Source organism: Mya arenaria, chromosome 2 (assembly GCF_026914265.1).
Source record: "Mya arenaria isolate MELC-2E11 chromosome 2, ASM2691426v1".
Classification (NCBI taxonomy): Eukaryota; Metazoa; Mollusca; class Bivalvia; order Myida; family Myidae; genus Mya; species Mya arenaria.
In genome coordinates, this window is record NC_069123.1 from 38816663 (window position 1) to 38844599 (window position 27937).

The 27937-nt window shown below is 36.3% G+C and overlaps 1 protein-coding gene across 1 annotated transcript; it reads left to right on the top strand.

Annotated features, from left to right (window-relative positions):
- Positions 1-11032: 11032 nt before the first annotated feature.
- LOC128214782 (mucin-4-like) lies at positions 11033-26765 on the top strand. Its single transcript, XM_052921425.1, has 8 exons — positions 11033-11113; positions 15691-16051; positions 16325-16523; positions 16581-16719; positions 16953-17444; positions 24685-25045; positions 25318-25712; positions 25947-26765. Exons 1-8 carry the CDS (start codon positions 11051-11053, stop codon positions 26454-26456), a joined length of 2520 nt encoding a protein of 839 aa, XP_052777385.1. The 5' UTR covers positions 11033-11050; the 3' UTR covers positions 26457-26765.
- Positions 26766-27937: the final 1172 nt, after the last annotated feature.

A 27937-nucleotide genomic window follows, 5' to 3' on the forward strand; every position in this document is an offset into this window, starting at 1 on the left:
AATTATTTTAAAGAATGTGTTATGTGTAGATATGTGTATGTATTATAATGTTAGACTGAAATAAACTATGAATCTTTATAAATGAGTTGGGACAAATCCAATGGTTAAATATGAATTTGATTGTCCCCAGATCCAACAGTTTACCAGGGGCCACACTGAACAGCCCAGCAATGGCGGCCTTTCCGCCTTAGACGGGTTTCCGCGGAAGGCTTCCACAATCGTCCAAACCATGCCGGAACTTTCAGCTGCCAGGACACCTGATACGGATACCCTGACGCTCAAAGCCAAAAGCATTTGTCCTGTCTTGCCAGGAACAGGAGGTTTCACTCACAACGTGACGCGCATGCTCAGTGAGACCGGCGAAATGGGGCACCACGAGGGGAAGCTCTCAAGCAAGGACGCACGTGCAAAACGATTTTCCCCATACAGTACCTCCCACTTCCTGTCTTACAGACAAAATATGTTGCAACAAAACACCAATAAACAAAATGGTAAGCTTTTGAATTTTTTAAAAGATAGAATACTTTTCAATTGCTAAGGGCGTATTTTCTACTTGACGCTCGCAAAATATGTACATAATCCATTATATAACTGACTACCATGGTTTGCATGAATTGCGGGATATGATTTTTTTAATTTTCAAATGTAATTTCCCGGCAAGTTTCAAAGAAATCAGCTGGTTAGTTGTCATGTGTAGGTACACATGTAATGAATGAGTAACATCTAAAGCATCGAACATTATCACAAAGCTGTTACCCCTTTTAGTAGAACATCTGGAAGGCGCCGAACAGTACGGAGCGGAAGACGCAGCCATGACAGATTCTTCGATGACCACGCAGGGTTCCGCCTCTCCACAATCGTCTGCATCCACGTCATCTCCTTCCGGTATCAGTTTAACATCACCCGGAAGTGGCGTCGATGCAGCCTCTAGCCCGGAAACTGAATTCACTAGCCATGAAATACAGTCAACCAGTCCTGAAACAGATTCAGTTAGCCCGGAAACGATACAAGAGACCAAAAGGAAAAAGCTCGTGCGCACGTGTTACACGAATGAGCAGATTCAGATCCTGATGAAGATGTTCCACGAGAATCCCTACCCAGACTCAGAACAGATGGAGGATATGGCAAAAGAGTTTGGAGTTCCGGACAATAAAATCAAGGTTCGTCGATCCATTAAATGTATAAACTATCACTACATTAAAATCAATGTTGTTTCTACGTCCCCCTTGTCTAAACTAGACAAAAGGCATACTTTAACCTATTTCATTTTCTGTATTTCAAACCAGTACAAGTGAACTAAAAATGTGTACGCATACGTAAACAAAATATATTAAAAAAATAAAGCTATAGATAAAATTACAATAAAAGTCAACTTATGGTGTTGTTCTTTCAGATCTGGTTTCAGAACAAGCGTGCCCGCTGGAGGCGCCGCGTCAACAACTCTATGAACAGCTACACGGCTGGCCTGGTTCCCAGGACGCCCGCAATGTCGCCCGTACATCCCTACAGCTACATGACTCCCGGTCACATGGTGGTGACTTCTTCCCCTCAGCATGTGGCCTCCGGCTACTTTAATCCGTGGATTCAAAAGAGCTCCATCAGTCCGAACAACAACCGCAGTGCCCAATTTCCGGTGAACCCTGCCCAGCCACGTCTTTCTCCGACGCCGACGACGCTCAAATCGGCTTCTCTGTCTAACATGGCGTACCCATCAGTAACCATGACACCGGGCACTGTTTCTCCATTTCCATCTGATCCGACGCTTTACCCGATAAGGACGTCATCGCATCAAGAGATGGCGTCACAACTTCCGTCAGTTTCACCAAATAATAACTCATACTTGTCGTCTACAAATTTATCATACCCGAGAACGTCACCACACCAAGTAATGGCGTCACAATTACTGTCGGCGACGATTTCACAAAATAACAACTCTTACTTATCGTCTGCTTTATTGTCGTACCCGAGAACGTCACAGGTCACTCCGTCCTACCAGTATTATGGACAAGGAGTTTCCGGTTACAGTGGCTATGCAAATCCTCCGGCAGTCAATTGAATGTCCGTGTACATAATCAACTTGATACATGTGACATTACATTTTATTAACGTAAACATTATTTAGTATGTAGTTTGTTTCTGCATGTGCTTGTTATCTATTGTTGTTGTTGTTGTTGTTTCAATTTCAAATTTTATCATTGTAATTTTGACCGTCCAATTCATGTTCAATCCATTGACACTGAATCACTGAAAGATGTGCTCTTTCATCATTTAACAATGTACCTTTAATATTATAAAATAAACATGTGAATAATTATTATCTTCGTTGTATTAGATTGTTGCTCGCTAGGCATATATAATTTTAACCGTACATTGGAATATACCATCGTGGAATCGACATAACAGTTTTAACATTTGATGGATTCATGCACCTACCGGCTCATCAACCCAGCCTTGTTAACATTACCAAAGAACTAGCTACGGAGCTGCGTTATGCACATGAGTAGCTGTTCAAGTAGCGCTTTAATGAATAGTAAAAAAAACATGTTTTTCGGTTAAGAATAGTGCGAATGAACTGCTTATTTGCGTAATTACGCAATTTATTTAAGTTTTACTTTATCCATTTGTATTGAGTCACGGTGCTCTTTCATCATCTAACTATGTACCTTTCGTTTTCTTATCTTCGTTGTTCGATAGGAAGTTAAACAAGTTAATAATCTAGAAGTTGTATTAACTAGCGGTGGATCATTTATGCAAGTTACGAAACTAGGGGTCGAGATTTATCCACTCTTTGATGGCGCTAGATCGTTATATCATAGTTCCAATAAATATAATGTTTAATATTTTTATGGATGCGTATCATCAGATCTTAAATATGGTTCTGCATTATGGGGTTATGTGAATTCTGGCGTTGTAGAAAGAGTCCACAAGATGTTCTGTAAATAGGTGTTAAATGTGAAGCAGTCTACCAATACTTTGGCTTTGTACTGAGAGTTGGGCAGGTTTCCTTTGTACACTGAAAGACATATTAGAATAGTTAAGTATATGTTAAAACTTGACTTAGCAAAGCAAGATCATTGTATTTAAAATGCTATATTGCAGGATCAAATTTATAGTCTTCAACAAACTTGGTATGAAAAGTTCAGAAGAGCATCTGGTCTTTATATTGTGAATTGTGTGATTAAATTAAGGACTCTATGTATAGTAAGCTTCTATATAAGTCTATTAAGATAAGCTATGATACTAGAAGTTGTAACATCAACAAAAAGCACAGACCAGGCAAACCTTGGTGGAGTAAGAAACTGTATGGTATAATATGTGTACTGCGGAGAAAGCTTGGCTTGGCTCTGTTTGTTAAAGTGAATAATGTGTATTAAAGACTGATTATATTAGAAAATGCTAGAAAATGTTTTGACAAAGAGGTACAGAGAGCTAAACGATTCTACTGGAACAATATGCAAAATGAAATCTGAAACGAGAATGTTACAAGTTTGGGAAATCTATTGGTAAAATAGGAATTAACCAAGAAAGGATGAAGCGTATTCCAATGGAAACTTGATGATGGTTCTATATGTCATGATGTTAACGTTGCACATGATAAATGGAAATCAAGTTTTAGTACTTTGTTCAATACGCATAATTATGATGTCTCAGCGCTAAACACTAATACTCTAAGAGATGATGCTCAGTTTTCATTTTATTCAAATATCTCTGTTATGGTAGTAAAAAGGGCTATATACAAAGCTGAAACGGATAAAACCATTGGTGCAGACAATATAATTATACTGTGAAGCTTTAAAAATGATTCTGCAATTTTGTTCATGCATTCCTTATTTAACGTTTGTTTCAATTTTACTACGGTGCCAAGTATTTGGAATAAATGTATCGTTAACCCAATACCGAAGTCATCAAGTACGGACCCTAGAGATCCGTCATCATATAAAGGAATTAGTCTTGCATCATCGCTGTATAAAATTAGTTGTACTGTGTTAAATGATCGCCTTGGTTATTGGGTTGAAAATCAAAAGTTATTAGAGGACGAATAGGGCGGTTTTCGTAAAAACAGAAGTACAATAGACCAAATCTCTAGTCTTACTAGCATAATATTGGTACCAGGAAAAAAACGCAAAACTGCTTTACTGCTTATATTTATTTTAAAAAAGCTAATGATTTTATACACAGGGATAAGTTGTGGACAAGGTTATTTGGACTGGGTATATCTGGTAAAATGCTTAAGTCTGTTATGTCGCTCTATTCCTCGATCAGTTCCTGTGTATTTGTTAACTCTCTTTGTACAGACTGGTTTAATGTTTCTAGTGGCAAGGTTGCATCCTGTCGCAAATATTGTTTAATCTATTTTTAGATGACCTAGTTAAGTACTTAAAAAATAGATGTTGGGATTTCTATTGAAGATGAGAAAATGTATGTTTTATTATATGCATATGCCATTGTTCTACTAGCTTCAAGCGAAGCTGATTTACAGGTACATTTAACTGCTTTAACTGATTGGTGTAATATTAATGACATGACTATTAATACAACAAAAAGTAATATAGTTCCCATTCGTACTCAATCTGTACAACGTACACATTTCAACTTTTATATGAGCCAATGACAGTTTATATGCAGTTGATAAGTATACTTACCTTGGCATTATTATCAATGAATTTCTTGATAATAATGTGACTGCTGAAGCCGTTGCTCAGAGTGCTAGCCGTGCACTCGGGCTTCTTATTGTTAAATGTAAAATCGTTGGTGGTATGCCGTGTGACGCATACTCTAAATTATATGACTATTGTTTGGCCGTTCAGTTACGGTGCATCTGGGGTGTAAAATCGTTTTCCTAACACACCTAACGATGCTGTTTCAGACGAAATGGCATGTGTACCACCGATTATCCGTCAGTGGAAGTCTATAGTCGGACATTGGTCTAGGTTGTGTAATACACCTGTGTCTCATATTAATAAATGAATAGCACTTTGGGCAAACGGCATTCACTGCTGTTAGCCAATTATATGATAAAATGATGTCAGCGTATGTCAATGATTGGCACGATTCTATAAATAGACCAAATGATGTGGAAGGGGTGGAAATAAGTTAAGAAACTATTGCAAGTATAAAACTAACTTTTTTGTTGAAACTTGTAATTTGATTATGCCGCCAAAAATAGGGCAGCCTTAAGTAAAATTAAATGCGGGGTAGCCCTTATCCGAGTGGAAATGGGCCGATATGAAAAACTTGCCCTAAATAATCGTCTTGCCCTTTTTGCAACTCTGTTGAATCAGAAATCCATGTGCTATTCTAATGTAGGTTGTATAATTATAATATACGAATGCCATTGTTAGAAAAGGCGAACACAAATAATCCATTATTTCGAAGTGTGTCCGATATAGAAGTCTTATATCTTAGCAAATAACATGTAGTAAAGACTTTGTGCCAAAACCTGCAAACGATATTCTTAATTATGGGATGTTTTATTTGTGTAAGTAATGCTGCTGTTATTTTAAAACTTAAATTATTGTGTCATTTTACGGTTTATAATTTACACGTACCTCAGTAACAACCCATGTATTTGATTTAAATGTTTTAAGGCTTTTAATGACATATAATATATTTAGGTATGTGTCAATTGTTTTATACACTAGGCAGAACAGAGCAGGGAGACATCTCATTTTTAGGAATGTTTTCATAGAATAAAAAGTCTGTCAACAAAGTGTTATTGATTTATGTTCTAAAAAATATTATTTTAAAAACTATGTTAAACGTAAGAAATCTGTTGGTGTGTTTTTGCCATATTTATGTCGTTAATGGCAATTTTGTAAAGCAGAAAATTCAAGAACCCATCACTTGCTCATAATATTTACGACTCTTTAAACCATAGTTTATAGACCCATGTTATTAATAACCTAATTTAATTAACAAAAATCAAGTCTCTCATTTCTGATAATAAGAAACGTTTGAATAATAAGAGCTCATGATTGCTGAAACAAAGCGACTATTATTCACTCATCACAGTTCTGAATACTGCCAGCAGTTAACAGTTTGCGCGAGCAAACGAGTTCACTCAAAAAGAGTGACAAGGACATTTGTCCAAGCCCATTATATAAGTGATGAATAATTCCAAGCCAAATCAGAATCAATCCACTCCAGTTGAAGCAATTAAAATCGAAGCAAACAGATTACGAAAAAAAGCTGAGAAAATTGTGAAAAATCAAAATGCACGAACATGTAAGTAAAATTATTTTTCACTTTCGCATTTATTGTTGGTATTTTTTCAAGTCAACGTTTATTTGCAAACGTCATAATTAATTTGTACAAAATGTAAACTAAGAACTAAACAAATATATCTCTTTGCTAGCCAGTGCGCATGTGCACATTTCTAAATAATCCACTAACAAACAATAAATGACTAAATGGTATTTTCTTACAAAATACCTTGCTTGTTACATTATACAGATAGTGTATTAATCGATTAAAAATTATCAAAATTACCAATATTTCTAACAGAGTTACGCAATCGCACGGTACCGCATCATTTGGAAATAGGCGACATACATTGTTCACTAAATATATGAACCTCTACCTTAGCAACTAATTTGACATATAATACGTCTCTTATAATTATTTTAAAGAATGTGTTATGTGTAGATATGTGTATGTATTATAATGTTATAATGAAATAAACTATGAATCTTTATAAATGAGTTGGGACAAATCCAATGGTTAAATATGAATTTGATTGTCCCCAGATCCAACAGTTTATCAGGGGCCACACAGAACAGCCCAGCAATGGCGGCCTTTCCGCCTTAGACGGGTTTCCGCGGAAGGCTTCCACAATCGTCCAAACCATGCCGGAACTTTCAGCTGCCAGGACACCTGATACGGATACCCTGACGCTCAAAGCCAAAAGCATTTGTCCTGTCTTGCCAGGAACAGGAAGTTTCACTCACAACGTGACGCGCATGCTCAGTGAGACCGGCGAAATGGGGCACCGCGAGGGGAAGCTCTCAAGCAAGGACGCACGTGCAAAACGATTTTCCCCATACAGTACCTCCCACTTCCTGTCTTACAGACAAAATATGTTGCAACAAAACACCAATAAACAAAATGGTAAGCTTTTAATTTTTTTAAAAGATAGAATACTTATCAATTGCTAAGGGCGTATTTTCTACTTGACGCTCGCAAAATATGTACATAATCCATTATATAACTGCCTACCATGGTTTGCATGAATTGCGGGATATGATTTTTTTAATTTTCAAATGTAATTTCCCGGCAAGTTTCAAAGAAATCAGCTGGTTAGTTGTCATGTGTAGGTACACATGTAATGAATGAGTAACATCTAAAGCATCGAACATTATCACAAAGCTGTTACCCCTTTTAGTAGAACATCTGGAAGGCGCCGAACAGTACGGAGCGGAAGACGCAACCATGACAGATTCTTCGATGACCACGCAGGGTTCCGCCTTTCCACAATCGTCTGCATCCACGTCATCTCCTTCCGGTATCAGTTTTACATCACCCGGAAGTGGCGTCGATGCAGCCTCTAGCCCGGAAACTGAATTCACTAGCCATGAAATACAGTCAACCAGTCCTGAAACAGATTCAGTTAGCCCGGAAACGATACAAGAGACCAAAAGGAAAAAGCTCGTGCGCACGTGTTACACGAATGAGCAGATTCAGATCCTGATGAAGATGTTCCACGAGAATCCCTACCCAGACTCAGAACAGATGGAGGATATGGCAAAAGAGTTTGGAGTTCCGGACAATAAGATCAAGGTTCGTCGATCCATTAAATGTATAAACTATCACTACATTAAAATCAATGTTGTTTCTACGTCCCCCTTGTCTAAACTAGACAAAAGGCATACTTTAACCTATTTCATTTTCTGTATTTTAAACCAGTACAAGTGAACTAAAAATGTGTACGCATACGTAAACAAAATATATTAAAAAAAACAAAGATATAGATAAAATTACAATAAAAGTCAACTTATGGTGTTGTTCTTTCAGATCTGGTTTCAGAACAAGCGTGCCCGCTGGAGGCGCCGCGTCAACAACTCTATGAACAGCTACACGGCTGGCCTGGTTCCCAGGACGCCCGCAATGTCGCCCGTACATCCCTACAGCTACATGACTCCCGGTCACATGGTGGTGACTTCTTCCCCTCAGCATGTGGCCTCCGGCTACATTAATCCATGGTTTCAAAAGAGCTCCATCAGTCCGAACAACAACCGCAGTGCCCAATTTCCGGTGAACCCTACCCAGCCACGTCTTTCTCCGACGCCGACGACGCTCAAATCGGCTTCTCTGTCTAACATGGCGTACCCATCAGTAACCATGACACCGGGCACTGTTTCTCCATTTCCATCTGATCCGACGCTTTACCCGATAAGGACGTCACCGCATCAAGAGATGGCGTCACAACTTCCGTCAGTTTCACCAAATAACAACTCATACTTGTCGTCTACAAATTTATCATACCCGAGAACGTCACCACACCAAGTAATGGCTTCACAATTACTGTCGGCGACGATTTCACAGAATAACAACTCTTACTTATCGTCTGCTTTATTGTCGTACCCGAGAACGTCACAGGTCACTCGGTCCTACCAGTATTATGGACAAGGAGTTTCCGGTTACAGTGGCTATGCAAATCCTCCGGCAGTCAATTGAATATCCGTGTACATAATCAACTTGATACATGTGACATTACATTTTATTAACGTAAACATTATTTAGTATGTAGTTTGTTTCTGCATGTGCTTGTTATCTATTGTTGTTGTTGTTGTTGTTGTTTCAATTTCAAATTTTATCATTGTAATTTTGACCGTCCAATTCATGTTCAATCCATTGACACTGAATCACTGAAAGATGTGCTCTTTCATCATTTAACAATGTACCTTTAATATTATAAAATAAACATGAGAATAATTATTATCTTCGTTGTATTAGATTGTTGCTCGCTAGGCATACATAATTTTAATCGTACATTGGAATATACCATCGTGGAATCGACATAACAGTTTTAACATTTGATGGATTCATGCACCTACCGGCTCATCAACCCAGCCTTGTTAACATTACCAAAGAACTAGCTACGGAGCTGTGTTATGCACATGAGTAGCTGTTCAAGTAGCGCTTTAATAAATAGTAAAAAAAACATGTTTTTCGGTTAAGAATAGTGCGAATGAACTGCTTATTTGCGTAATTACGCAATTTATTTAAGTTTTACTTTATCCATTTGTATTGAGTTACGGTGCTCTTTCATCATCTAACTATGTACCTTTCGTTTTCTTACCTTCGTTGTTCGATAGGAAGTTAAACAAGTTAATAATCTAGAAGTTGTATTAACTAGCGGTGGATCATTTATGCAAGTTACGAAACTAAAGCTGAATAGGGGTCGAGATTTATCCACTCTTTGATGGCGCTAGATCGTTATATCATAGTTCCAATAAATATAATGTTTAATATTTTTATGGATGCGTATCATCAGATCTTAAATATGGATCTGAATTATGGGGTTATGTGAATTCTGGCGTTGTAGAAAGAGTCCACAAGAAGTTCTGTAAATAGGTGTTAAATGTGAAGCAGTCTACCAATACTTTGGCTTTGTACTGAGAGTTGGGCAGGTTTCCTTTGTACACTGAAAGACATATTAGAATAGTTAAGTATTTCTTCAAACTTCACTTAGCAAAGCAAGATCATTGTATTAAAAATGCTATATTGCAGGATCAAATTTATAGTCTTCAACAAACTTGGTATGAAAAGTTCAGAAGAGCATCTGGTCTTTATATTTTAAATTGTGTGATTAAATTAAGGACTCTATGTATAGTAAGCTTCTATATAAGTCTATTAAGATAAGCTATGATACTAGAAGTTGTAACATCAACAAAAATCACAGACCAGGCAAACCTTGGTGGAGTAAGAAACTGTATGGTATAATATGTGTACTGCGGAGAAAGCTTGGCTTGGCTCTGTTTGTTAAAGTGAATAATGTGTATTAAAGACTGATTATATTAGAAAATGCTAGAAAATGTTTTGACAAAGAGGTACAGAGAGCTAAACGATTCTACTGGAACAATATGCAAAATGAAATCTGAAACGAGAATGTTACAAGTTTGGGAAATCTATTGGTAAAATAGGAATTAACCAAGAAAGGAAGAAGCGTATTCCAATGGAAACTTGATGATGGTTCTATATGTCATGATGTTAACGTTGCACATGATAAATGGAAATCAAGTTTTAGTACTTTGTTCAATACGCATAATTATGATGTCTCTGCGCTAAACACTAATACTCTAAGAGATGATGCTCAGTTTTCATTTAATTCAAATATCTCTGTTATGGTAGTGAAAAGGGCTATAGACAAAGCTGAAACGGATAAAACCATTGGTGCAGACAATATAATTATATTGTGAAGCTTTAAAAAATGATTCTGCAATTTTGTTTATGCATTCCTTATTTAACATTTGTTTCAATTTTAGTACGGTGCCAAGTATTTGGAATAAATGTATCGTTAACCCAATACCAAAGTCATCAAGTACGGACCCTAGAGATCCGTCATCATATAGAGGAATTAGTCTTGCATCATCGCTGTATAAAATTAGTTGTACTGTGTTAAATGATCGCCTTGGTTATTGGGTTGAAAATCAAAAGTTATTAGAGGACGAACAGGGTGGTTTTCGTAAAAACAGAAGTACAATAGACCAAATCTCTTGTCTTACAAGCATAATATTGGTACCAGCAAAAAACGCAAAACTGCTTTACAGCTTATATTTTATTTTAAAAAAGCTTATGATTTTATACACAGGGATAAGTTGTGGACAAGGTTATTTGGACTGGGTATATCTGGTAAAATGCTTAAGGCTGTTATGTCGCTCTATTCCTCCGTCAGTTCCTGTGTATGTGTTAACTCTCATTGTACAGACTGGTTTAATGTTTCTAGTGGCAAGGTTGCATCCTGTCGCCAGTATTGTTTAATCTATTTTTAGATGACCTAGTTAAGTACTTAAAAAAAATAGATGTTGGGATTTCTATTGAAGATGAGAAAATGTATGTTTTATTATATGCATATGCCATTGTTCTACTAGCTTCAAGCGAAGCTGATTTACAGGTACTTTTAACTGCTTTAACTGATTGGTGTAATATTAATGACATGACTATTAATACAACAAAAAGTAATATAGTTCACATTCGTACTCAATCTGTACAACGTACACATTTCAACTTTTATATGAGCCAATGACAGTTTATATGCAGTTGATAAGTATACTTACCTTGGCATTATTATCAATGAATTTCTTGATAATAATGTGACTGCTGAAGCCGTTGCTCAGAGTGCTAGCCGTGCACTCGGGCTTCTTATTGTTAAATGTAAAATCGTTGGTGGTATGCCGTATGACGCATACTCTAAATTATATGACTATTGTTTGGCCGTTCAGTTACGGTGCATCTATCTGGGGTGTAAAATCGTTTTCCTAACACACCTCACAATGCTGTTTCAGACGAAATGGCATGGGTACCACCGATTATCCGTCAGTGGAAGTCTATAGTCGGACATTGGTCTAGGTTGTGTAATACACCTGTGTCTCATATTAATAAATGAATAGCACTTTGGGCAAACGGCATTCACTGCTGTTAGCCAATTATATGATAAAATGATGTCAGCGTATGTCAATGATTGGCACGATTCTATAAATAGACCAAATGATGTGGAAGGGGTGGAAATAAGTTAAGAAACTATTGCAAGTATAAAACTAACTTTTTTGTTGAAACTTGTAATTTGATTATGCCGCCAAAAATAGGGCAGCCTTAAGTAAAATTAAATGCGGGGTAGCCCTTATCCGAGTGGAAATGGGCCGATATGAAAAACTTGCCCTAAATAATCGTCTTGCCCTTTTTGCAACTCTGTTAAATCAGAAATCCATGTGCTATTCTAATGTAGGTTGTATAATTATAATATACGAATGCCATTGTTAGAAAAGGCGAACACAAATAATCCATTATTTCGAAGTGTGTCCGATATAGATAAGTCTTATATCTTAGCAAATAACATGAAGTAAAGACTTTGTGCCAAAACCTGCAAACGATATTCTTAATTATGGGATGTTTTATTTGTTTAAGTAATGCTGCTGTTATTTTAAAACTTAAATTTATTGTGTCATTTTACGGTTTATATTTTACACGTACCTCAGTAACAACCCATGTATTTGATTTAAATGTGTTTAAGGCTTTTAATGACATATAATATATTTAGGTATGTGTCAATTGTTTTATACACTAGGCAGAACAGAGCAGGGAGACATCTCATTTTTAGAAATGTTTTCATAGAATAAAAAGTCTGTCAACAAAGTGTTATTGATTTATGTTCTAAATAATATTATTTTAAAAACTATGTTAAACGTTAGAAATCTGTTGGTGTGTTTTTGCCATATTTATGTCGTTAATGGCAATTTTGTAAAGCAGAAAATTCAAGAACCCATCACTTGCTCATAATATTTACGACTCTTTAAACCATAGTTTATAGACCCATGTTATTAATAACAGAACAGAACAGAACAGAACAGATATTTTATTAGACTTATACAATTGTACATCGTCTTAATACATATAGTTATACATAAGTTCATGTCATTTCTCTAAACAAACTAAGAGGATTTTTTAACAAATTTAAGGCATGTTGTCAAGCAAAAGTCAAGAATTGATTTCTAAGTAACTAACCTTATAGTATGTATTACTTGATAACATTGGCAGTGAGGACAATTATCTTTAGTAGTGTACTTATGTCATGTTATTAATTATTGAGTTGCGTATAACAAATGCTTGTTTCATATATTTACAGACATTCATAATTTCAGTCTTGTCATACGAAGTCAGTAATTTATGAAACTTAAAAACAGATGGATTTACATAATACAGTGGTTTTATAAAAAGTTTACGTATTTGCGAATAGCACCTACAAACACAAATGAAATGAAATTCATCTTCAATATCTAAGTCATTACAACATAGGCAATAACGTTCATTGCGAGATATATTGTTGCGTGCATATCTTCCGGTTTGTATTCTCAACGGATGTACAGAAACTCTAAGCTTGACAAAGTATAAACGTAAATTTTTAGGCGCTAAATCTAGATATTTTTCATACTCGAAAGAGGTTTTAAATAGTCTATACATGTCTAAAACAGTACTCTTACTAATATTTCCGTACCACTCTTGTTTAAAAGTATCTATCACTCTACACTTAAATTCGCATATGAATGTGTTAACACATATAGCACTTGGGTTATCAAATACATATGCAAATCCATAATCGTTTAACAATTTTTTAACATTAGAGACCCAGTTTACACACCCTTTATTACAATCATTAATAGCCTGGGTGTAAACATATTGGATAATAATATTAGTACTACGATTAAGTTTGAAAAAGTATTTTATAATTCTGACATACCTATTGATATATAAGGGATATCTCCCGAGTTCTCCATATACTGTAGCATTACATGTGTTTATTTTAACTTGCATCAATCGCTTACAGAATTTTAAATGTATACGTTCTATTTCTTTTGACTTAGTATAACCCCATATTTCACATGCATAATTCAATATCGAACCAACAAAAGCATCAAATAATTGACAAAACAGTTTAGGACTTAGATCATATTCTTTGCATTTATATAATAATATATTCATAGCTTTAAGGGCTTTCCCAACCAAATGCTCTTGGTTAAATGTATAACTTCCAGTATAATTTATTACAGTTCCTAAATAGTTAAAGTTATCAACTACTTCGATAGTATGACCATTATATAACCAATTCTCATCTTGACGTAGTCCACCGCGTTTATGAAAAACCATTATCTTAGTCTTAGATGTATTTACTTTTAGACCCCATGCATTGCAATACAAATAGAGGTTATCTAAATGGGATTGGACTTCCTGTGGAGACTTGCCTAAAATGGCCATATCATCTGCAAATAGCAACATAATCAATACAATATCATCAATATTTAAACCAGAATTATTGTTATCTTGCATGAATAGTTCTAGGTCCTCCACGAACAAAGAAAAAAGTATCGGGGACATAACCTCCCCTTGACGCAGGCCTACAGCGTAACTAAAATAGTCAGAGTAAGATGCACATGATTTAACACCTGACTTAACATTTACATATCTTTAACTACTCTAAGTAGTTTACCTTTTATACCAGTATTATATAGTTTTAGCCATAATGCATTGCGATAAATACTATCAAAGCATTTAAGCAAATCAACATAAATTACATATAGTCGTTTATTTTCATTAATATACTTTTGCACAATAGAAATAAGAATATAAATAGCATCAACAGTTGAGCAACCTTTTCGAAATCCGAATTGCGCATCCGAAATAGTGGCATTAGCTTCGCAAAATGATTCGATGCGTTTGTTTAAAATTGTTGTAAATACTTTTGAAAAACAGCTTACAAGTGTAATTCCTCTATAATTGTTAACGTCATCAATAGATCCTTTTTTATGTAAAGGAATAATTACACCTTCTGTCCACTTTTCCGGATAGAAACCCGATGATAAAATGCTATTAAATATGTCACAACAGTGGCTAGATAATATATCAACACATTCAATAAAATACTCATTTAAAATACAATCGCTACCAGTCGATTTATTACGTTTCAAATGTTTAATTGCGCAATTTACTTCGTTGACTGAAATAGGTTCATCTAACTCTGGAAATGTTAAGTTACTTTCGTCAAAGTCGTGATTCGAACAAAAATTTTCAGCCTCAGCATTATTACAATCAGACGTATTGTTACTAAGATTTTCAAAAAAAATCTTGATAAATAACCTAATTTAATTAACAAAAATCAAGTCTCTCATTTCTGATAATAAGAAACGTGTGAATAATAAGAGCTCATGATTGCTGAAACAAAGCGACTATTATTCACTCATCACAGTTCTGAATACTGCCAGCAGTTAACAGTTTGCGCGAGCAAACGAGTTCACTCAAAAAGAATGACAAGGACATTTGTCCAAGCCCATTATATAAGTGATGAATAATTCCAAGCCAAATCAGAATCAATCCACTCCAGTTGAAGCAATTAAAATCGAAGCAAACAGATTACGAAAAAAAGCTGAGAAAATTGTGAAAAATCAAAATGCACGAACATGTAAGTAAAATTATTTTTCACTTTCGCATTTATTGTTGGTATTTTTTCAAGTCAACGTTTATTTGCAAACGTCATAATTAATTTGTACAAAATGTAAACTAAGAACTAAACAAATATATCTCTTTGCTAGCCAGTGCGCATGTGCACATTTCTAAATAATCCACTAACAAACAATAAATGACTAAATGGTATTTTCTTACAAAATACCTTGCTTGTTACATTATACAGATAGTGTATTAATCGATTAAAAATTATCAAAATTACCAATATTTCTAACAGAGTTACGCAATCGCACGGTACCGCATCATTTGGAAATAGGCGACATACATTGTTCACTAAATATATGAACCTCTACCTTAGCAACTAATTTGACATATAATACGTCTCTTATAACTATTTTAAAGAATGTGTTATGTGTAGATATGTGTATGTATTATAATGTTATAATGAAATAAACTATGAATCTTTATAAATGAGTTGGGACCAATCCAATGGTTAAATATGAATTTGATTGTCCCCAGATCCAACAGTTTATCAGGGGCCACACAGAACAGCCCAGCAATGGCGGCCTTTCCGCCTTAGACGGGTTTCCGCGGAAGGCTTCCACAATCGTCCAAACCATGCCGGAACTTTCAGCTGCCAGGACACCTGATACGGATACCCTGACGCTCAAAGCCAAAAGCATTTATCCTGTCTTGCCAGGAACAGGAAGTTTCACTCACAACGTGACGCGCATGCTCAGTGAGACCGGCGAAATGGGGCACCGCGAGGAGAAGCTCTCAAGCAAGGACGCACGTGCAAAACGATTTTCCCCATACAGTACCTCCCACTTCCTGTCTTACAGACAAAATATGTTGCAACAAAACACCAATAAACAAAATGGTAAGCTTTTGAATTTTTTAAAAGAAAAAATACTTTTCCATTCCTAAGGGCGTATTTTCTACTTGACGCTCGCAAAATATGTACATAATCCATTATATAACTGCCTACCATGGTTTGCATGAATTGCGGGATATGATTTTTTAATTTTCAAATGTAATTTCCCGCCAAGTTTCAAAGAAATCAGCTGGTTAGTTGTCATGTGTAGGTACACATGTAATGAATGAGTAACATCTAAAGCATCAAACATTATCACAAAGCTGTTACCCCTTTTAGTAGAACATCTGGAAGGCGCCGAACAGTACGGAGCGGAAGACGCAGCCATGACAGATTCTTCGATGACCACGCCGGGTTCCGCCTCTCCACAATCGTCTGCATCCACGTCATCTCCTTCCGGTATCAGTTTTACATCACCCGGAAGTGGCGTCGATGCAGCCTCTAGCCCGGAAACTGAATTCACTAGCCATGAAATACAGTCAACCAGTCCTGAAACAGATTCAGTTAGCCCGGAAACGATACAAGAGACCAAAAGGAAAAAGCTCGTGCGCACGTGTTACACGAATGAGCAGATTCAGATCCTGATGAAGATGTTCCACGAGAATCCCTACCCAGACTCAGAACAGATGGAGGATATGGCAAAAGAGTTTGGAGTTCCGGACAATAAAATCAAGGTTCGTCGATCCATTAAATGTATAAACTATCACTACATTAAAATCAATGTTGTTTCTACGTCCCCCTTGTCTAAACTAGACAAAAGGCATACTTTAACCTATTTCATTTTCTGTATTTTAAACCAGTACAAGTGAACTAAAAATGTGTACGCATACGTAAACAAAATATATTAAAAAAATAAAGCTATAGATAAAATTACAATAAAAGTCAACTTATGGTGTTGTTCTTTCAGATCTGGTTTCAGAACAAGCGTGCCCGCTGGAGGCGCCGCGTCAACAACTCTATGAACAGCTACACGGCTGGCCTGGTTCCCAGGACGCCCGCAATGTCGCCCGTACATCCCTACAGCTACATGACTCCCGGTCACATGGTGGTGACTTCTTCCCCTCAGCATGTGGCCTACGGCTACTTTAATCCGTGGATTCAAAAGAGCTCCATCAGTCCGAACAACAACCGCAGTGCCCAATTTCCGGTGAACCCTGCCCAGCCACGTCTTTCTCCGACGCCGACGACGCTCAAATCGGCTTCTCTGTCTAACATGGCGTACCCATCAGTAACCATGACACCGGGCACTGTTTCTCCATTTCCATCTGATCCGACGCTTTACCCGATAAGGACGTCACCGCATCAAGAGATGGCGTCACAACTTCCGTCAGTTTCACCAAATAATAACTCATACTTGTCGTCTACAAATTTATCATACCCGAGAACGTCACCACACCAAGTAATGGCGTCACAATTACTGTCGGCGACGATTTCACAAAATAACAACTCTTACTTATCGTCTGCTTTATTGTCGTACCCGAGAACGTCACAGGTCACTCCGTCCTACCAGTATTATGGACAAGGAGTTTCCGGTTACAGTGGCTATGCAAATCCTCCGGCAGTCAATTGAATGTCCGTGTACATAATCAACTTGATACATGTGACATTACATTTTATTAACGTAAACATTATTTAGTATGTAGTTTGTTTCTGCATGTGCTTGTTATCTATTGTTGTTGTTGTTGTTGTTTCAATTTCAAATTTTATCATTGTAATTTTGACCGTCCAATTCATGTTCAATCCATTGACACTGAATCACTGAAAGATGTGCTCTTTCATCATTTAACAATGTACCTTTAATATTATAAAATAAACATGAGAATAATTATTATCTTCGTTGTATTAGATTGTTGCTCGCTAGGCATATATATATATTTTAACCGTACATTGGAATATACCATCGTGGAATCGACATAACAGTTTTAACATTTGATGGATTCATGCACCTACCGGCTCATCAACCCAGCCTTGTTAACATTACCAAAGAACTAGCTACGGAGCTGTGTTATGCACATGAGTAGCTGTTCAAGTAGCGCTTTAATGAATAGTAAAAAACATGTTTTTCGGTTAAGAATAGTGCGAATGAACTGCTTATTTGCGTAATTACGCAATTTATTTAAGTTTTACTTTATCCATTTGTATTGAGTCACGGTGCTCTTTCATCATCTAACTATGTACCTTTCGTTTTCTTATCTTCGTTGTTCGATAGGAAGTTAAACAAGTTAATACTCTAGAAGTTGTATTAACTAGCGGTGGATCATTTATGCAAGTTACGAAACTAAAGCTGAATAGGGGTCGAGATTTATCCACTCTTTGATGGCGCTAGATCGTTATATCATAGTTCCAATAAATATAATGTTTAATATTTTTATGGATGCGTATCATCAGATCTTAAATATGGTTCTGCATTATGGGGTTATGTGAATTCTGGCGTTGTAGAAAGAGTCCACAAGAAGTTCTGTAAATAGGTGTTAAATGTGAAGCAGTCTACCAATACTTTGGCTTTGTACTGAGAGTTGGGCAGGTTTCCTTTGTACACTGAAAGACATATTAGAATAGTTAAGTATTTCTTAAAACTTCACTTAGCAAAGCAAGATCATTGTATTTAAAATGCTATATTGCAGGATCAAATTTATAGTCTTCAACAAACTTGGTATGAAAAGTTTAGAAGAGCATCTAGTCTTTATATTGTGAATTGTGTGATTAAATTAAGGACTCTATGTATAGTAAGCTTCTATATAAGTCTATTAAGATAAGCTATGATACTAGAAGTTGTAACATCAACAAAAAGCACAGACCAGGCAAACCTTGGTGGAGTAAGAAACTGTATGGTATAATATGTGTACTGCGGAGAAAGCTTGGCTTGGCTCTGTTTGTTAAAGTGAATAATGTGTATTAAAGACTGATTATATTAGAAAATGCTAGAAAATGTTTTGACAAAGAGGTACAGAGAGCTAAACGATTCTACTGGAACAACATGCAAAATGAAATCTGAAACGAGAATGTTACAAGTTTGGGAAATCTATTGGTAAAATAGGAATTAACCAAGAAAGGAAAAAGCGTATTCCAATGGAAACTTGATGATGGTTCTATATGTCATGATGTTAACGTTGCACATGATAAATGGAAATCAAGTTTTAGTACTTTGTTCAATACGCATAATTATGATGTCTCTGCGCTAAACACTAATACTCTAAGAGATGATGCTCAGTTTTCATTTTATTCAAATATCTCTGTTATGGTAGTAAAAAGGGCTATAGACAAAGCTGAAACGGATAAAACCATTGGTGTAGACAATATAATTATATTGTGAAGCTTTAAAAAATGATTCTGCAATTTTGTTCATGCATTCCTTATTTAACGTTTGTTTCAATTTTACTACGGTGCCAAGTATTTGGAATAAATGTATCGTTAACCCAATACCGAAGTCATCAAGTACGGACCCTAGAGATCCGTCATCATATAAAGGAATTAGTCTTGCATCATCGCTGTATAAAAATAGTTGTACTGTGTTAAATGATCGCCTTGGTTATTGGGTTGAAAATCAAAAGTTATTCGAGGACGAATAGGGCGGTTTTCGTAAAAACAGAAGTACAATAGACCATCTCTCTAGTCTTACTAGCATAATATTGGTACCAGGAAAAAAAAACGCAAAACTGCTTTACAGCTTATATTTATTTTAAAAAAGCTAATGATTTTATACACAGGGATAATTTGTGGACAAGGTTATTTGGACTGGGTATATCTGGTAAAATGCTTAAGGCTGTTATGTCGCTCTATTCCTCCGTCAGTTCCTCTGTATGTGTTAACTCTCTTTGTACAGACTGGTTTAATGTTTCTAGTGGCAAGGTTGCATCCTGTCGCCAGTATTGTTTAATCTATTTTTAGATGACCTAGTTAAGTACTTAAAAAAAATAGATGTTGGGATTTCTATTGAAGATGAGAAAATGTATGTTTTATTATATGCATATGCCATTGTTCTACTAGCTTCAAGCGAAGCTGATTTACAGGTACTTTTAAATGCTTTAACTGATTGGTGTAATATTAATGACATGACTGTTAATACAACAAAGAGTAATATAGTTCACATTCGTACTCAATCTGTACAACGTACACATTTCAACTTTTATATGAGTCAAAGACAGTTTATATGCAGTTGATAAGTATACTTACCTTGGCATTATTATCAATGAATTTCTTGATAATAATGTGACTTCTGAAGCCGTTGCTCAGAGTGCTAGCCGTGCACTCGGGCTTCTTATTGTTAAATGTAAAATCGTTGGTGGTATGCCGTATGACGCATACTCTAAATTATATGACTATTGTTTGGCAGTTCAGTTACGGTGCATCTGGGGTGTAAAATCGTTTTCCTAACACACCTAACGATGCTGTTTCAGACGAAATGGCATGGGTACCACCGATTATCCGTCAGTGGAAGTCTATAGTCGGACATTGGTCTAGGTTGTGTAATACACCTGTGTCTCATATTAATAAATGAATAGCACTTTGGGGAAACGGCATCCACTGCTGTTAGCCAATTATATGATAAAATGATGTCAGCGTATGTCAATGATTGGCACGATTCTATAAATAGACCAAATGATGTGGAAGGGGTGGAAATAAGTTAAGAAACTATTGCAAGTATAAAACTAACGTTTTCGTTGAAACTTATTGTAAATTGATTATGCCGCCAAAAATAGGGCAGCTTTAAGTAAAATTAAATGCGGGGTAGCCCTTATCCGAGTGGAAATGGGCCGATATGAAAACCTTGCCCTAAATAATCGTCTTGCCCTTTTTGCAACTCTGTTGAATCAGAAATCCATGTGCTATTCTAATGTAGGTTGTATAATTATAATATACGACTGCCATTGTTAGAAAAAGGCGAACACAAATAATCCATTATTTCGAAGTGTGTCCGATATAGATAAGTCTTATATATTAGCAAATAACATGTTGTAAAGACTTTGTGCCAAAACCTGCAAACGATATTCTTAATTATGGGATGTTTTATTTTGTGTAAGTAATGCTGCTGTTATTTTAAAACTTAAATTATTGTGTCATTTTACGGTTTATATTTCATACGTACCTCAGTAACAACCCATGTATTTGATTTAAATGTTTTTAAAGTTTTTTAATGACATATAATATATTTAGGTATGTGTCAATTGTTTTATACACTAGGCAGAACAGAGCAAGGAGACATCTCATTTTAGAAATGTTTTCATAGAATAAAAAGTCTGTCAACAAAGTGTTATTGATTTATGTTCTAAAAAATATTATTTTAAAAACTATGTTAAACGTTAGAAATCTGTTGGTCTGTTTTTTGCCATATTTATGTCGTTAATGGCAATTTTGTAAAGCAAAAAATTCAAGAACCCATCACTTGCTCATAATATTTACGACTCTTTAAACCATAGTTTATAGACCCATGTTATTAATAACCTAATTTAATTAACAAAAATCAAGTCTCTCATTTCTGATAATAGGAAACGTGTGAATAATAAGAGCTCATGATTGCTGAAACAAAGCGACTATTATTCACTCATCACAGTTCATAATAATGCCAGCAGTTAACAGTTTGCGCGAGCAAACGAGTTCACTCAAAAAGAGTGACAAGGATTTTTGTCCAAGCCCATTATATAAGTGATGAATAATTCCAAGCCAAATCAAAATCAATCCACTCCAGTCGAAACAATTAAAATCGAAGCAAACAGATTAGGAAAAAAAAGCTGAGAAAATTGTGAAAAATCAAAATGCATGAACATGTAAGTAAAATTATTTTTCACTTTCGCATTTATTATTGGTATTTTTTCAAGTCAACGTTTATTTGCAAACGTCATATAATTAATTTGTACAAAATGTTAACTAAGAACTAAACAAATATATCTCTTTGCTAGCCAGTGCGCATGTGCACATTTTCTAAATAATCCACTAACAAACAATAAATGACTAAATGGTATTTTCTTACAAAACTTGTTCTCAAAATACCTTGCTTGTTACATTGGACAGATAGTGTATTAATCGATTAAAAATTATCAAAATTACCAATATTTCTAACGGAGTTAAAAACGCAATCGCACGGTATCGCATCATTTGGAAATCGCACGGTACCGCATCATTTGGAAATAGGCGACATACATTGTTCACTAAATATATGAACCTCTACCTTAGCAACTAATTTGACACATAATACGTCTCTTATAATTATTAGCTCCACTGGCCGAAGGCCATGGAGCTTATGTCGTCACAGATTCTCCTCTGAAACGGTTCGGCAGATTTTGATGAAACTTGACAGTAATGTTCCTTGGGTGGTCCTTTATTAAAATTGCTCAAATGGTTCTGGTCCATTGCACAATATGGCCGCCACAGCTAAAAATAGCAAAATCTTTAAACGACATCTCCTCTGAAACGGATAGGCAGATTTTGATGAAACTTGACAGAATTGTTCCTTGGGTGGTCCTTAACCAAAATTGCTCAAATGGTTCCGGTCCGCTGCACAACATGGCTGCCAGGGCAAAAAAATAGAAAAACCTTTAAAGAACATCTTCTCAGAAACCGATGATCAGATTTTGATGAAACTTAATAGAAATGTTCCTTGGATGGTCCTTTATCAAATTTGCTTCAATGGTTTCGGTCCACTGCACAAGATGGCCCCCAGAGGTAAAAATAGAAAAACCTTTAAACGACTTCTCCTCAGAAACCGATGATCGTATTGCAATGAAACTTGACAGAAATGTTACTTGGGTAGTCCTTAACCAAAATAGCCCAAACAGTTCTGGTCTGCTGCACAACATAGGCACCAGAGCTAAGAATAGAAAAAAAACATTAAACTACATCTTCTCAGAAACCGATTATCAGATTTTGATGAAAGTTTACATAAATGTTCATCGGGATGCCCTTTAACCAAAATTGCCCAAATGGTTCCGGTCCGCTGCACAACATGGCTGCGAGAGTTAAAAATAGAAAAACCTTTAAGGACTTCTCGTCCGCAGTCTTCACGACATTTTAACCTACTAGCCAGTTGGACTAGCATAATGGCATATTTTACTAGTCCGAATGACAATCTAGTAGTCCGACTATTTTGCCACATTATAAAACTGTATGCTTGAGGTAAATACCTATTTCAATTGAGCAGCTTGCAGTTTGAGTAAACATTTCTTTATTATGATGCTCATGCAGTGATAGGGAGTGACATCCTTCTGTTGGGAATAGTGCTCCTTGTTTTTCAGAACCTATGGGTACTATGTAAAAACAAAAGGCATCTTGCTTGAATAGACTGTTATAATATCAACATGGTTAGAAAAGAAATGCCATGCTTTAATAGCTTTGATTACATTTTACTACTGAATTACCTCCCTTTAATAGAAAAAAAAATAATGTCTTAATTTTTCACGTATAGCATCTTTAAATAATTTTTAAACAATAATAATTTATGAGTAAACATATAAGCATAAAGTTCTCACAATAAGATCAATTTAAAAACCTTACATTTATACATAGGAAAGTATATATAGACTGAACATTAATTTTCGTTTAAGTGACATTCTGAAAGTTTATGACACAGCTGACATTATGAAACAGCTATTTTTAGTAACTTAAATGGCCGAAAAGTGTAAGTGAAACACCAAGTCGATTCTATCTCGTCAGTTCTTGTTCAGGTTAGATATTTGCTTCATAATCTATTCAGATTAAATGTTTATTAATTGTTTAACTTTTAAGCATTATTTTGGGTCGATATTTATAGTTTAAAGGAAAAACTTATATCTTAAACAGCGACAACGTGTCGCGAGTGGCAAAAGACCCGACATCACATCAGGAGTGAAAAAAGATGGTCTTATGCAGGACTAAGTGGATGCGTGTTGAATGCTGCTTGTATAAATATATTTTGATAAACAGTAACTAGTGATTAAAATCGATATCACTTAAGTTAAAAACTAAAAAGACAGTAAATGCTTATATTACTTCAGGTTGAGGGTTCTTTTCTGTTGTTGTTGGTTTTTGTCGGTTTTTAGTGACAGCGATTATTCGGAACGTCTCGTCGATTTCCAGATAATTTCCCGCGGAAAAACAAGCATGGCTGCGAAAAGAAAACGTGAAAATGACTCGGTAACGGGTTATTTAAAAGACGTGTCGCCATTAAAAGTCGCAAAAAACAATAATAAATACTTCTTCGCGTCAATTCAACCATCTAATACTACTGTCAAGAAGATTATCTCATTCTCACCATGGCTGCCAGAGCTAAAAAATAAAAAAAACTTTATACGACTTGTCGTCGAAACCGATGACCTTTTTTCGATAAAACTTGACAGAAATGTTTGTTTGGTGCTCCTTTACTCAAATTGCCCAAATCATTTCGGTCCACTGCACAACATGGCAGCCAGAGCTATTAAAGTAAAACAATTTTTTAAATAACTTCTCCTCAAAAATTGATGATTGTATTTCTATGAAACTTGACGAAAATGTTCGTTAGGTGGTCTTTGCTTGAACCTTTTGGCCAGTGGAGCACAGGCACTGATGTGCCTCTTGTTTTAAAGAATGTGTTATGTGTAGTTATGTGTATGTATTATAATGTTAGACTGAATCTTTATAAATGAGTTGGGACAAATCCAATGGTTAAATATGAATTTGATTGTCCCCAGATCCAACAGTTTATCAGATGCCACAGAGAACAGCCCAGCAATGGCGGCCTTTCCGCCTTAGACGGGTTTCCGCGGAGGGCTTCCACAATCGTCCAAACCATGCCGGAACTTTCAGCTGCCAGGACACCTGATACGGATACCCTGACGCTCAAAGCCAAAAGCATTTATCCTGTCTTGCCAGGAACAGGAAGTTTCACTCACAACGTGACGCGCATGCTCAGTGAGACCGGCGAAATGGGGCACCGCGAGGAGAAGCTCTCAAGCAAGGACGCACGTGCAAAACGATTTTCCCCATACAGTACCTCCCACTTCCTGTCTTACAGACAAAATATGTTGCAACAAAACACCAATAAACAAAATGGTAAGCTTTTGAATTTTTTAAAAGATAAAATACTTTTCAATTGCTAAGGGCGTATTTTCTTCTTGACGCTCGCAAAATATGTACATAATCCATTATATAACTAAATACCATGGTTTGCATGAATTGCGGGATATGATTTTTTAATTTTCAAATGTAATTTCCCGGCAAGTTTCAAAGAAATCAGCTGGTTAGTTGTCATGTGTAGGTACACATGCAATGAATGAGTAACATCTAAAGCATCGAAAGTATCACAAAACTGTTACCCCTTTTAGTAGAACATCTGGAAGGCGCCGAACAGTACGGAGCGGAAGACGCAGCCATGACAGATTCTTCGATGACCACGCCGGGTTCCGCCTCTCCACAATCGTCTGCATCCGTGTCATCTCCTTCCGGTAGCAGCTTTACATCACCCGGAAGTGGCGTCGATGCAGCCTCTAGCCCGGAAACTGAATTCACTAGCCATGAAATACAGTCAACCAGTCCTGAAACAGATTCAGTTAGCCCGGAAACGACACAAGAGACCAAAAAGAAAAAGCTCGTGCGCACGTGTTACACGAATGAGCAGATTCAGATTCTGATGAAGATGTTCCACGAGAATCCCTACCCAGACTCAGAAAAGATGGAGGATATGGCAAAAGAGTTTGGAGTTCCGGACAATAAGATCAAGGTTCGTCGATCCATTAAATGTATAAACTATCACTATCACTAAAATCAATGTTGTTTCTACGTCCCCCTTGTCTAAACTAGATAAAAGGCATACTGTAACCTATTTCATTTTCTGTATTTTAAACCAGTACAAGTGAACTAAAAATGTGTACACATACGCAAACAAAATATATTAAAAAAACAAAGCTATAGATAAAATTACAATAACAGTCAACTTATGGTGTTGTTCTTTCAGATCTGGTTTCAGAACAAGCGTGCCCGCTGGAGGCGCCGCGTCAACAACTCTATGAACAGCTACACGGCTGGCCTGGTTCCCAGGACGCCCGCAATGTCGCCCGTACATCCCTACAGCTACATGACTCCCGGTCACATGGTGGCGACTTCTTCCCCTCAGCATGTGGCCTCCGACTACTTTAATCCGTGGATTCAAACGAGCTCCATCCGTCCGAACAAAAACCACAGTGCCCAATTTCCGGTGAACCCTGCCCAGCCACGTCTTTCTCCGACGCCGACGACGCTCAAATCGGCTTCTCTGTCTAACATGGCGTACCCATCAGTAACCATGACACCGGGCAATGTTTCTCCATTTCCATCTGATCCGACGCTTTACCCGATAAGGACGTCACCGCATCAAGAGATGGCGTCACAACTTCCGTCAGTTTCACCAAATAACAACTCATACTTGTCGTCTACAAATTTATCATACCCGAGAACGTCACCAGTCGGCGACGATTTCACAAAATAACAACTCTTGCTTATCGCCTGCTGCATTGTCATACCCGAGAACGTCGCAGGTCACTCCTTCTTACCAGTGTTTTGGACAAGGTGCCCCTAATTACAGTGGCTTTGCAAATCCTCGATCAGTCAATTGAATGTCCGGGTACTTGATACATGTGACAATAAATTTAATTACCGTAAATATTATTTATTATGTATTATTATGTATTTTGTTTCTGTCTGTGCTCATTGTTATATATTGTTGTTGTTGCAATTTCAAATTGTTATCATTGTAAATATGACCGTAATAGTACTGTTTAATCCATTGATACTGAGTCACGGAAAAATCTACCCTTCCATCATTGAACGATGTAACTTAACTATTATAAAATAAACATGAAAATCTTTGTTGTTTTAGATTGTTGGTCGCTAGGTCTACATACCTTTTGACCGTACATTGTAATCTACCATCGTGGAATCATTATAACAGTTTTAACATCTAACGAATTCATGCGCCTACCGGCGTATCAACCCCAGTGCTGTTAGAATTGTGGTGGTCAATAGCCAAATTTACACTACCAAACTATTAGCTACGGAGCTGCGTTTATGCACATGGGTAGCTGCTTCGGTAGCGCTGTAATGAATATGCATAAAATGTTTATCGGATAAGAATAGCGCGAATAAGCTGCTTATTTGCGTAATTACGCAATTTAATTAAGTACTATTTTATTCATTTGTACCGAGTCACGAACACAGGTGCTCGTTGATAATCTGACTATGTACCTTTCGTTACATTTTCTTCGTTGTTCTTACGAAAGTGAAAAATTAAAATCCTTTGAAACATTTCAAATATAAACCCTCTTTAAAACACAAGGTAAGGACCTTAACGACACTAAACGAGAGATACAAACGTACATACGCCACAAACAGACACACGCATCAAAATAGAACTCGCTAATGACAAATGCAGTTACATTTTTAACTTTATTTTTACATATTTCATTGAACCCTCAAATGCTATATATATCTCTCCATCATCATGGAATGATAATTGTTCCCGACTGTTGACTAAAAGGACCCGGGCTCGGTGCCCGGTGTCGGCAAATTATTATTTTTTAATTAGATAAAACATGATACCCGTTTTTGTAATTATATTCAAAAACATGTTGTCAAGTTTTAACTTATCACTTTCATATGTTTTTCTCTTCACAAAAATGTGCTTATTGGATTTAATTAAACAGAAACTAATTGTCCTTGAATGTGTTATTTTAAAAATTTAATATTTTCACAATAATATCGTTGTGAAATATATCAATCAAACATGTAATTATAGACTTTTTATCCGGTTGTAAATTAACGATATTGTTATTGTTAGATAGCATGAGGTCATAAGAACATTTGTATGAAGATCTAGTAACTTTTGTTTTGATAGGGCAATTTTGTTTTTATTTCTTAAGGTAGATTACTAGAATAAACCGGCGCAGTCCGCAAGTGTTGTGTGCATTGCGT

What these genes read in the sequence shown, in the direction of transcription:
- LOC128214782 (XM_052921425.1), top strand. Translation starts at nt 11,051, where the DNA reads ATGTATGTTTTATTATATGCATATGCCATTGTTCTACTAGCTTCAAGC. An exon ending in CAAGCGAAGCTGATTTACAG is followed by an intron (nt 11,114 to 15,690) that starts GTACTTTTAACT and finishes GATTGTCCCCAG; the next exon opens with ATCCAACAGTTTATCAGGGG. An exon ending in TTCCGGACAATAAGATCAAG is followed by an intron (nt 25,713 to 25,946) that starts GTTCGTCGATCC and finishes TTGTTCTTTCAG; the next exon opens with ATCTGGTTTCAGAACAAGCG.